At 41.5% G+C, this 13,723-nt stretch overlaps 1 protein-coding gene across 1 annotated transcript in view; it reads left to right on the top strand.

The window, feature by feature from the left end:
- Positions 1-13,723, top strand: part of UCK2 (uridine-cytidine kinase 2) — a 147,208-nt gene that overhangs the window by 57,787 nt on the left and 75,698 nt on the right. Inside the window, exon 2 of the mRNA XM_044301108.1 lies at positions 10,945-11,104. Coding sequence (XP_044157043.1) covers positions 10,945-11,104 — 160 coding nt within the window. The remainder of the gene's footprint in view (positions 1-10,944; positions 11,105-13,723) is intronic.

Raw genomic sequence — 13,723 nt, 5'->3', positions numbered from 1 at the left:
ATTGATTGGGTTAAGATGCTGTACGCAGGTCCTACGGCTAGAATAAAGGTAAATGGAGGCCTTTCAGACGTATTCAACTTAGGGAGGGGTACCCGTCAGGGATGTCCGCTGTCTCCGCTATTGTTTGCGGTGGCAATTGAGCCCCTGGCGGAGGCTTTACGATTATCAACGGAGGTCAAAGGACTTACATACGGGCCGGTAACTGAAAAAGTGGCATTATACGCGGACGATATGCTCATGTTTCTAGATGAATGGGAAACGTCCTTGCCAGCTGCCATGGAAATTATTAATAGGTTTGGACAAATGTCGGGCCTAAGAATCAACTGGTCAAAGTCGGTACTAATGCCGTTTGCTGATGGCATTGCGGTAGATCCTGTCTCGGCAGGGGGGCTGCAAGTAGTGTCGAACTTTAAATATTTGGGAATACAGGTCTCCAGGAATAACAGGGATTTTATAGAGCTGAACATAATACCATTATTAGATAAATTCAGAAAGAAAGTACAGACATGGTCAAAACTACCTCGATCTATGGTTGGCAGAACAAACCTGCTTAAAATGATTCTTATGCCCCAGCTCCTTTATGTGCTGCACAACGCCCCCGTGTGGATTCCATTAAGGATGTTTTATACTGTCAATGCTATCTTTAGAGATTTGATCTGGAAGAAGGGGATTCCTCGGATTAAATTGAGTACCATGTGTAGATCTAAGACCCAGGGAGGACAGAGTGTCCCTGACCCCTTGGCCTACTTTCTGGCGGCCCAAATGCAGCATTTGAGGGGCTGGGGTGAAGTAGAGAGGTGAATAAGACAGGTACAATAGTAAAACACTTGCTTAACAGGAGATGTCTCCTATCAGCACTAGAGGAGGGTGCTTTTAAAGAAATAGGGAAGAAATATGGGGTATTAGAACTAATACATAGGGTATGGTGGAAAACCAGAAAAATGGCAGGAATTGAAGGATATACGAAGTTTACTCCAATTTGGCCAAATATCATGTATGCTGAACTTAATAAGGTGTCAAGTGTTAGGACATGGAGGAAGTTTGGTTTGGACAGGATATGGCAATTATTTGGAGACACGTCCCTTAAAGATTTCTCTACATTACAACAGGAGTTCAACTTGCCCAAATCTCTCTTCTATGTATACTTACAAGTGAGACATGCCATCCAAGAGCAGGAGCGGCAGGAGAAATTGATACCAGCCCAGAAGCATTATAGACCTCACGGCCACTGGTGGCGGCTCGGGGGGGGGGGGGGGATATCGCTGCATTACCTTAGTTTGATGGAGGCCATGCATAAAAAAAAAAAACGTTACAACTGTTTGAAAAATGGGAAAAAGATGTACCAGGATTGAAGGAAGATCAATGGGAAAAGGTGCTGGCTGGCTTTCCTGATATAGCGGTGAGTGAGGCCCATAGAGTCTCGCAATTGCTACTGCTTCACAGGGTATATAGGACTCCGAAAATGTTGTATAGAATAGGACTTCGTACTGATGATACATGCCCAAGGTGTGGTACCTCGTCGGCGGATTTAATACACTTAATGTGGAACTGTCCGCGTCTACGCAGATATTGGAGGGAGGTGATAGATCTCATTGCCAAGGTTTATAAGATCTCGATTGAATGTTCTCCTATTTCTTGTATTTTGGGATATGTTGGGGAAGTGTCGGGTTCCAGAGAGGCCAGGCTGGCAATTCAGCGCATTCTATACCAGGCTAGAAAGAGGATTGCATCCAGATGGATAGCTCAAGACCCACCGGAGCTTAGTGAATTAATAACAACGACACACACCTTGGTGCAACTCGAGAGCTATGTTTATCAAAAGAGGGGTAATAACAAAAAGTTTAACAAAATATGGTAAACATGGATTGAACATTTTCATCTCACTGTTTAATACAACTGAATGAGAAGGGAAAGAGATAAGGAAGTTATAGGTAGTAATAAAGGAAAATGAGAATAATACAACATAAGGTACCTTAAAAAAAGCAATAAGTAGAAGCTGCTGTGCGAGTGGCGTGAATGTGCATTGGATTGTGATCTGCAATACGCTGTGGACTCTTTTCTTTTTTTCAGGGATAAACTGCACCTGGACTTTGGGGAAGGGGGCAGGGGAGTTCGGGGTGGGTTTATGTGTGTTATTGCTTTTGTTCACATGTAAAATAAAAAAATTGATCTTAAATAAAAATTTGATTAAAAAAAAAAAAAAAAAAAAAAAAAAAGCCAGGCTGCGCGAGCAAGTGGATTAAGGTGAGTTATTTTATTTTTAACCCCTCCAGGCCTATTGCTAATCAATATTCACTTTGCTGGGCGGCTACTAGTGTCCCCAGACATCTTCAGCGCATGCGCCCGGCACCCTCACTGGCCGGGATCGCGCCTGCGCACAGTCTGATTCCCAGAGGCCGATGCGCCAGGCACAGCAGCACTTCAGAGTAGCATCCCAGCGAAGTGAATATTGATTAGCTGGGCAGCGCTTCAAACGGCAGTTGTGGCGAGGCTGGCTGGGCGCAAGTTGAGATGAAACACTGCAGATTGAACACGATGAAAGCAGGTTACATAGTAACATAGTACATAAGGCCGAAAAAAGACATTTGTCCATCCAGTTCGACCTGTCATCCTGCAAGTTGATCCAGAGGAAGGCAAAAAAACCCTGTGAGGTAGAAGCCAATTTTCCTCACTTTAGGGGAATAAAAATTCCTTCCCGACTCCAATCAGGCAATCGGAATAAATCCCTGGATCAACGATATCTCTCTAGTAGCTATAGCCTGTAATATTATTACGCTCCAGAAATACATCCAGGCCCCTCTTGAATTCCTTTATTGTACTCACCATCACCACCTCCTCAGGCAGAGAGTTCCATAGTCTCACTGCTCTTACCGTAAAGAATCCTCTTCTATGTTTGTGTACAAACCTTCTTTCCTCCAGACGCAGAGGATGTCCCCTCGTCAGTCACCGTCCTGGGAATAAATAGATGACGGGATAGATTTCTGTACTGACCCCTGATATATTTATACATATTAATTAGATCTCCTCTCAGTAGTCTTTTTTTCTAAAGTGAATAACCCTAATTTTGATAATCTTTCAGGGTACTGTAGTTGCCCCATTCCAGTTATTACTTTAGTTGCCCTCCTCTGGACCCTCTCCAGCTCTGCTATGCCTGCTTTGTTCACTGGAGCCCAGAACTGTACACAGTACTCCATGTGTGGTCTGACTAATGATTTGTAAAGTGGTAGGACTATGTTCTCATCACGGGCATCTATGCCCCTTTTGATGCTACCCATTATCTTATTTGCCTTGGCAGCAGCTGCCTGACACTGTTTTTTGCAGCTTAGTTTGCTGTTTATTAAAATTCCTAGATCTTTTTCCATGTCAGTGTTACCGAGTGTTTTACCATTTAATAAGTACGGGTGACTTGCATTATTCCTTCCCATGTGCATAACTTTACATTTGTCAGTGTTAAACCTCATCTGCCACTTATCTGCCCAAGCCTCCAATCTATCCAGATCACTCTGTAGTAGTATACTGTCCTCTTCAGTGTTAATTACTTTACACAGTTTAGTGTCATCTGCAAAAATTTATATTTTACTATGCAAGCCTTCTACAAGATCATTAATAAATATATTGAAGAGAATAGGGCCCAATACTGACCCCTGAGGTACTCCACTAGTGACAGTGACCCATTCTGAGTATTTACCATTAATAACCACCCTCTGTTTTCTATCACTGAGCCAGATACTTACCCACTTAGACGTTTTCTCCCAGTCCGAGCATTCTCATTTTATATACTAACCTTTTATGTGGTACAGTGTCAAATGCTTTGGAGAAGTCAAGATACACGACATCCATTGATTTGCCGCTGTAAAGTCTAGAACTTACCTCCTCATAGAAACTGATTAAATTTGTTTGACATGATCGATCCCTCACGAAGCCATGCTGATATGGCGTTATTTGCTTATTTCCGTTAAGATGCTCTAACATGGCATCTCTCAGAAAACCTTCAAACAGTTTACCCACAACAGATGTTAAACTTACCGGCCTATAGTTTCCAGGCTCTGTTTTTGGACCCTTTTTGAATATTGGCACCACATTTGCCATGCGCCAATCCTGTGGGACATTCCCTGTCAATATAGAATCTGCAAATATCAGAAATAAGGGTCTGGCTATGACCTTACTTAATTCCCTTAGAATACGAGGGTGTATGCCATCCGGTCCTGGCGATTTGTCTATTTTAATCTTTTTAAGTCGCTGATGTACTTCTTCCTGGGTCAGACAGGACACTTTTAATAGGGAATTTATTTCAACATTCGGCATGTCATCTGACAGTTTATTTTCCTCAGTGAATACATTGGAGAAAAAAATATTTAACAGCTTTGCTTTCTCCTCGTTGCTCTCTGCGACTCCCCCCTCATTACTCTTTAACGGGCCGACACCTTCAGATTTATACTTTTTAGCATTTATATAATTGAAGAACATTTTAGGGTTAGTTTTACTCTCTTTGGCAATTAATCTCTCAGTCTCTAGTTTGGCCGCTTTTATTTGTTTTTTACGTGTTCTATTTTTTTCCTTATAGTTTTTCAATGCTTCCGTGCTACCTTCCTGTTTTAGTGTTTTATATATGCTTTCTTTTTGTCATTTATTGCTTTCTTTACAGTTCTGTTTATCCATATTGGTTTCTTTTTGTTCCTTAACCTTTTATTTCCATACGGTATGTACCTCTCACAATGAGATTTTAGGATGCTTTTAAAGATATTCCATTTTGTGGCTGTATTTTTATTTGTGAGGACTTTATCCCAGTTAGTTAGGCCTATGGCCTCTCTTAGTTGGCTAAATTTAGCTTTTTTGAAGTTTGGTATTTTTATTCCTCCCTGTACAAACGCTCTCTTGAATGATAATTGGAAGGTTATTACTTTGTGGTCACTATTTCCCAGGTGTCCCCCGACCTGCACGTCTGTTGTTCTGTCAGGCCTATTGGTTAATACTAAGTCCAGTATGGCCATCCCTCTAGTCGGGTCCTGAACCAGTTGGGAGAGGTAATTGTCTTTGGTTATGGCCAAGAACCTGTTTCCTTTATGAGATACACAAGTTTCAGTTTCCCAGTCTATATCTGGGTAGTTGAAGTCCCCCATAATAACCACCTCATTATCATTTGCCGCCTCGTCTATCTCGTTTAGTAGTAGATTTTCTGTGGACTCTGGTATATTAGGTGGTTTATAGTAAACTCCTATTAGTAATTTATTATTGTTTTTATCGCCATGTATCTCTACCCACAGTGACTCCACATGTTCATGTCCCTCACTTATATCTTCACGGAGTGTGGGCTTTAGACAGGACTTTACATAAAGGCAGACCCCTCCCCCTCTCCGGTTTTGACGATCCTTTCTAAACAGGCTGTAACCCTGTACATTAACTGCCCAGTCATAGCTATCATCCAGCCATGTCTCAGTTATTCCCACTATGTCATAGTCCCCCTCACACATCACTAATTCCAGTTCACTAGTTTTATTAGTCAGGCTTCTGGCATTAGTATACATACATTTGAGAGGTTTATGTATCTTTTTTACTCTACACCTTTCCCTCTGAACTGTTCTAGTCCCTCCTTCCATTCCTCCCCCAGTCTCACTACCTTGCCCCCGGTCTCTATCTGCACTATCTTCCCATTCTATAACATAATTACCCTCCCCCCCAGTCCCTAGTTTAAACACTCCTCCAACCTTCTAGCCATCTTCTTCCCCAACACAGCTGCCCCTTCCCCATTGAGGTGCAGCCCGTCCCTACGATAGAGCCTGTAGCCGATAGAGAAGTCGGCCCAGTTCTCCAGGAACCCAAACCCCTCCTTCCTACACCAGTTTTTGAGCCACTTGTTAATTTCCCTAATCTCCCGCTGCCTGTCTTGTGTGGCCCGTGGTACAGGTAGTATTTCGGAAAATACTACCTTTTGAGGTCCTTGCCCTCAGCTTTTGACCTAAATCCCTGAAATCATTTTTAAGGACTCTCCACCTACCCCTAACTTTGTCATTGGTTCCGATATGGACCATGACCGCTGGATCTTCTCCAGCCCCTCCCAGTAATCTGTCAACCCGATCCGCGATGTGTCGAACTCTAGCGCCAGGAAGACAGCACACTGTTCGGCGATCACGGTCTTTGTGACAGATTTCCCTATCTGTTCCCCCTAATAGTCTCCCACTACCAGCACCTGTCTGGCCTGCCCTGCTCTCCTGGGCCCCTGCTTACCGGAGCTGACATTCCCCATACTGGCAGAGGAAGTGTCTGGCTGCAGCAGTGCCATCCCTGGACTGACATCCCCCTCATCTGCCAAACGTGCAAACTTGTTGGGGTGTGTCAGATCAGGGCTAGCCTCCCTGACACTCTTCCCTCTACCCCGCTTTCTTAATGTTACCCAGCTAGCTACCTCACTTTCCTCAGCCTCCTCTCTGCCACCCTCCCCCTCATCTACCCCAAAGAGTGCTTGCTCGGTGAGAAGCAAACTCTTTTGCAAATTGTCAATGCCTCCTCAGTGTTGCAATTTGCCCATTTAGAGACTCGATTAGCGATTCCAAACGGGTAATTTGCTCACATCTTGAACAAAGATATGCACCCTTGAACTCCTGTTCCAGGACTGCATACATCATGCAAGATGTGCACTGGACTGCGTTGTCAATTGTGCAACACATACTAAATGGGGATTACACCAGCAAAGCAAAAAATACAATATAATGTAGTACTAAGCAACTGGCTAATTACAGTCCCCCACTGAAGTCCCTGAATCTAAAGTCACTTAATCTTAAGTCACACACTTATGCAACCACACTTAAATCAACCACGCGTCGCGGTCAAACTCGCGTTATATATCTCCTTATATAACAAAATATAGATGCAGCTCACTACACCAGCCTGGTTTGTTTCCCCTCTGGAATCAAAGAGGTTATAAAACTTCTTTTTACTGTATTTATAAGGTGGACAGGGGGGATACTTAGATGATTCTAATACACTTTATATGACCTGTACTGTCATATATATACCTAAATATGCTTTTTGGGCCTGTCAGTATCCCTTTTAATGACCAGGCCACTTTTTACACTTCTGCACTACACTACTTTCACCGTTTATTGCTCGGTCATGCAACTTACCACCCAAATGAATTTTACCTCCATTTCTTCTGACTAATAGAGCTTTCATTTGGTGGTATTTCATTGCTGCTGACATTTTTTACTTTTTTTGTTATTAATCGAAATTTAACGATTTTTTGCAAAAAAATTACATTTTTCACTTTCAGTTGTAAAATTTTGCAAAAAAAAACTACATCCATATATAAATTTTTCGCTAAATTTATTGTTCTACACGTCTTTAATAAAAATTAAAAAAAAATTGGGTAAAAAAAAATGGTTTGGGTAAAAGTTATAGCGTTTACAATCGATGGTACAATAATTTGAATTTCCGCTTTTTGAAGCAGCTCTGACTTTCTGAGCCCCTGTCATGTTTGCTGAGGTTCTACAATGCCCAGACAGTACAAACACCCCACAAATGACCCCATTTCGGAAAGTAGACACCCTAAGGTATTCACTGATGGGCATAGTGAGTTTATAGAACTTTTTATTTTTTGTCACAAGTTAGCGGAAAATGATGATTTTTATTTTTATTTTTTTCTTACAAAGTCTCATTCCACTAACTTGTGACAAAAAATAAAAACTTTAATGAACTCACTATGCCCATCACAAAATACCCTGGGGTGTCTTCTTTCCAAAATGGGGTCACTTGTGGAGTAGTTATACTGCCCTGGCATTTTAGGGGCCCAGATGCGTGAGAAGTAGTTTGAAATCAAAATCTGTAAAAAATGACCGGTGAAATCCGAGAGGTGCTCTTTGGAATGTGTGCCCCTTTGCCCACCTAGGCTTCAAAAAAGTGTCGCACATCTGGTATCGCCGTACTCAGGAGAAGTTGGGCAATGTGTTTTGCGGTGTCATTTTACATATACCCATGCTGGGTGAGAGAAATATCTTGGCAAAAGACAACTTTTTTTATTTTTTTTTTATTTTTTTTTATACAAAGTTGGCATTTGACCAAGATATTTATCTCACCCAGCATGGGTATATGTAAAATGACACCCCAAAACACATTCCCCAACTTCTCCTGAGTACGGCGATACCAGATGTGTGACACTTTTTTGCAGCCTAGGTGGGCAAAGGGGCTCACATTCCAAAGAGCACCTTTAGGATTTCACCGGCCATTTTTTACACATTATGATTGCAAACTACTTCTCACGCATATGGGCCACTAAATTGCCAGGGCAGTATAACTACCCCACAAGTGACCCCATTTTGGAAAGAAGACACCCCAAGGTATTCCGTGAGGGGCATGGCGAGTTTCTAGAATTTTTTATTTTTTTGTCACAAGTTAGTGGAATATGAGACTTTGTAAGAAAAAAAAAAAACATTTTCCGCTAACTTGTGACAAAAAATAAAAAATTCTAGGAACTTGCCATGCCCCTCACGGAATACCTTGGGGTGTCTTCTTTCCAAAATGGGGTCACTTGTGGGGTAGTTATACTACCCTGGCATTCTAGGGGCCCTAATGTGTGGTAAGTAGTTTGAAATCAAAATGTGTAAAAAAATTACCTGTGAAATCTTAAAGGTGCTCTTTGGAATGTGTGCCCCTTTGCACACCTAGGCGGCAAAAAAGTGTCACACATCTGGTATCGCCGTACTCGGGAGAAGTTGGGGAATGTGTTTTGGGGTGTCATTTTACATATACCAATGCTGGGTGAGAGAAATATCTTGGCAAAAGACAACTTTTCCCCTTTTTTATACAAAGTTGGCATTTGACCAAGATATTTCACCCAGCATGGGTATATGTAAAATGACACCCCAAAACACATTCCCCAACTTCTCCTGAGTACGGCGATACCATATGTGTGACACTTTTTTTTGCAGCCTAGATGCGCAAAGCGGCCCAAATTCCTTTTAGGAGGGCATTTTTAGACATTTGGATCCCAGACTTCTTCCCTTGCTTTCGGGCCCCTAAAATGCCAGGGCAGTATAAATACCCCACATGTGATGCCATTTTGGAAAGACACCCCAAGGTATTCAATGAGGGGCATGGCGAGTTCATAGAATTATTATTATTTTTTTTTGGCACAAGTTAGCAAAAATTGAATTTTTTTTATTTTTTGTATTTTCTCACAAAGTCTCCCTTTCCGCTAACTTGGGACAAAATTTTTAATCTTTCATGGACTCAATATGCCCCTCACGGAATACTTTGGGGTGTCTTCTTTCCGAAATGGGGTCACATATGGGGTATTTATACTGCCCTGGCATTTTAGGGGCTCTTAAGCGTGAGAAGAAGTCTGGAATATAAAATATAAAATTTTTACGCATTTGGATTCCGTGAGGGGTATGGTGAGTTCATGTGAGATTTTATTTTTTGACACAAGTTGGTGGAATATGAGACTTTGTAAGAAAAATAAAATATCTATTTCCGCTAACTTGTGCCCAAAAAAATGTCTAAATGGAGCCTTACAGGGGGTGATCAATGAACGGGGGGGGGGGGTGAGTGATCAGGGAATCTATATGGGTGATCACCCCCTGTCATTGATCACCCCCCCTGTAAGGCTCCATTTAGACGTCCGTATGTGTTTTGTGGATTCGATCCATGCATCCGTAAAAATCATACGGACGTCTGAATGGAGCCTTACAGGGGGTGATCAATGACAGGGGGGTCATCAGGGAGTCTATATGGGGTGATCGGGGGTTAATAAGTGACAGGGGGAAGGGTGTAGTGTAGTGGTGTTTGGTGGTACTTTACTGAGCTACCTGTGTCCTTTGGTTGTCGATCCAAGCAAAAGGGAGCACCAGAGGACCAGGTAGCAGGTATATTAGACGCTGTTATCAAAACAGCGTCTAATATACCTGTTAGGGGTTAAAAAAATCGCATCTCCAGCCTGCCAGCGAACGATTGCGGCAGGCTGGAGATCCTGTCTCTTACCTTCCGATCCTGTGAACACGCGCGTTCACAGGAAGTCTCAGCTCTCGCAAGATGGCGCGTATATGCGCCAATCTGCGCAGAGCTGCGGCCTCCGGACCGCGATCCTGCGTTAGGCGGTCCGGAGGCGGTTAAACTAGTCACAATGGTCCCTCAAGTTACAATATTAAAGGGACTCTGTCAGCAGTTTTGTACCTATGAAACTGACCTGTTGCATGTGCACTTGACTTGGCAGCTGAAGGCATCTGTGTTGGTCCCATGTTCACATGTGCCTGCATTACTGAGAAGAATTATATTTTAATATAAGTAAAGAGTCCCCCTCACCTGACATCCAAATGAGAAGCCCGTCCTGGCACAGGCAGAGGGCAGTAGAGGATGTGCAGTAGTGCAGAGGAATGGCAGTTACAACTAGAGGCTATGCCCTCTTTGTAACAATATAGCCCGCATTGTTTCTAGAGGCTCATTTGTGTAAATTAATGAAGGGACTTGTGAACATGGGACCAATGCAGATGCACATGTGACAGGTCAGTTTCATAGGAACAAATCTGACAGATGCCCTTTAATGCTGGTACATCAGTAATAACGTTGTTTTCTATGTAGCCCACTTGGTCACCACTGGCAGGATGGCCGTATAAAAATCTTGGTAAGATTGCCTTGTTTGTGGTCCGCAAAACACTTATGCCGATCACATGCATTCCACATTTTCTGGAACAGCCGGCCCCTAATAGAACAGTCCTATCTTTGTATGTAATGCAGACAACAATAGGACGTGTTTTATATTTTTGTGGAACGGACATACGGCCATGGAATGCACACTGAAAAGAAATGCACTTGTGTGCATGAACCCTAATGTGCCAGAAAGGACTGAAGGAATGACATGACCTGATATGACATGAAGCCATAATGTATTTGTCTCTTTACAGCTGTGTGTAATATGCCTATATTCTCTAAATCTGTTTTCTTATTCCTGTACAGTCATCTGTATGTTCCAAGATTGTGCAGCTCCTGGGGCAGAATGAGGTGGATCATCATCAGAAGCAGGTGGTTATGATAAGTCAGGACAGCTTTTATTGCATATTGACTCAAGAGCAGAAGACCAAAGCTCTCAAAGGCCAATTCAACTTTGATCACCCAGGTAGGACATATTCAATGCCCCTGTCTTCATTTTCAGACTTGGTGACCCCTAGACTATTAATGTACAACTAATGGCTTATTTATTTGAAGGGTCGCTAATTACCGGTTTGTGTTCCTAAACCTTTATTTTATTAACATCTGAAGTACATGTGATAAAGCATATTTGTAATATACCTTTTATTGCTTTTTACTTTTCCTAGTGAAATGGGCATCTGAAGATCAGGTGCCCATTGTGCTTTGCAATCCGTACACTGCAGTGTACTGGAGTATTGATTTCCCTGCGGCGACACTGAGCGCTGTACAGACTGCAGCATTGCTGCTCTGCCTCTACCAGCGCTGCTCTTCTAAAGCATGGCCTGCTCTGCTAATAGCCAGTACCGATGTGGTATACAGACTATTAGCAGAGCTGATAGGAGCGAGGCAGGGCAAGAGCTCCGTAGCCTGACATAGCCCTCTATGCCATGCTTTAGAAGAGCAGCTACGTTCCAGCCTGTACAGCACAGTGGGGCCGCAGTGGAATCCGTATTCCTATACACGGTGGTGTACGAGAGTATGGATTCTAAAGTGCAATAGGCAACTGAACTTCATGTGTCTATTCTGTTAGAGTACATTCTTTGAGCCGGCATTTGATCACCCTTTATAGAGGAGTGGGACCTTAACCCCTTCTACCCCAACCCAGTTTTCACCCTCCTGCCCAGGCCATTTTTTGCAAATCTGAAACATGTCACTTTTTTACTTATCAAAACCATTCTGAGTTTTCTCGTAACACATTGTACTTCATAACAGTCATAAATTTGAGTCAATATACTGTACTTTACCTTTAATTTGTTAAATTTGGGATTTTTTTTCATAAAGTTCACAATTTTCAAAATTTCTATTTCTCTGCTTTTAAAACAGAAATTGATACTCCATAAAATATTTATTACTTAACATTTCTATATGTCCACTTTATGTTGCATCATTTTGTAAATGTCATTTTTAGGATGTTAGAAGGCTTAGAATTTTAGAAGCAATTCTTAAAAGTTTTAAGAATTTCCAAAACCCACTTTTTAAGGACCAGTTCAGTTCTGAAGTTGCTTTGTGGGGCTTACATAGTAGAAACCCACATAAATGACCCCATTGTAGAAACTACACCCTTAAGTTACTTAAAACTGATTTTACAATCTGTGTTAACCCTTTAGGTATTCCACATGAATTAAAGGAAAATCCAGATGACAGTTCTAAATTTCACTTTTTTGATAGTTTTTATCTTATACCATTTTTTTTCCCTTTAACACATTGAGGATTAACACCCAAACAACTCATTATGTATTACCCTGATTCAGCGGTTTACAGAAACACCCCACATGTGGTCATAAACTGATGTAGGGGCACATGGCAGGGCGCAGAAGAAAAGGAGTGCCAAATGGTTTTTGGAGGGCAGATTTTTCTGGACTGGTTTTTAGACCCCAAGCCCCCCTGATGCCCTCTACAGTAGAAACTCCCAAAAAGTGACCCTATTTTGGAAACTACAAGATGAGGTGACAGTTTCATTGGTACTATTTTGGGGTATATATGATTTTAATTTTTTTATTGCTCTATATTACATTTTTTTGTGAGGCAATGTAACCGAAAAATGTTTTTTTATAACGTTCATCTGACCGGGTAGATCATATGATATTTTTATAGACCAGGTTGTTACTGACACAACTATATCAAATATGTCGTCTTTCTTTGTTTCAGTTTTACATAATAAAGCATTTTTGAAAAAAAAAAAACTTGTATGTGTCTCCATTTTCTGAACTCCATATATATTTTTTTTTTCTGCTGATCGTCTCGTGCAGGAGCTTGTTTTTTGCAGGAAGAGTTGACATCTTTATTGGTACCATTTTATGGTATGATTTTTTTTCAATCATTCATTTTTTCACTTTATGGGGCAAGGTGACCAAAAAATGTGTTGATTTGGCACAGTATTTATTTTTACAGTGTTCACCTGAGGGGTTAGGTCATTTTTATAGAGCAGGTTATTACGGACGTGGTAATACCTAATATGTATACTTATTTATTTATTTATTTTTATTTCATTTTAACACAATAGCATTTTTAAAAACAAAAAAAAGTTTTAGTGTCATTTTAGTTTTTTTTATTGTTTGGGCTATTGTCTTATGTAGGATCTCTCTTTTTTTTTTTTTTTAGATGATGTGACAGTTTTTTATTGGTACCGTTTTTGGGGGGCATACACCATTTTGATAGTTTGGTCTTGCAATTTTTGTAATGTAAGGTGACACAGGTTTTTATTTTTTACGGTTTTTATCAGACAGGGTGGATCATGTGATATATTTATAGAGCTGGTCGTTACGGATGTGGTGATACCTAATATGTGTTGTATTTTTTTTTTTTTTTTTTGTAGAACAGGGGAAAGGGGTGTGTTTTTGTTTATTTCTTGAAACTTTTTATTTTTTATTAACCCTTTCCCTGGCCGGGTCTTTAAAGATGGTGCCCCCTCCTGAGCAGAGCTGGTACCATAGCTGCTGGTGGCCTGCTGTTTCTTATAGCAGACACCCGCGGCTAATGTCTGCAACCAGCAGTAATACCGACCGGAGATCAATCCTGACCACGGCATCGGAGCGTGTGAAACGCC

This window comes from Bufo gargarizans, chromosome 7 (genome assembly GCF_014858855.1).
Source record: "Bufo gargarizans isolate SCDJY-AF-19 chromosome 7, ASM1485885v1, whole genome shotgun sequence".
Taxonomy (NCBI): Eukaryota; Metazoa; Chordata; class Amphibia; order Anura; family Bufonidae; genus Bufo; species Bufo gargarizans.
Note: the sequence above shows the minus strand (reverse complement) of the source record. Positions and strands in the feature narration are given on the sequence as shown.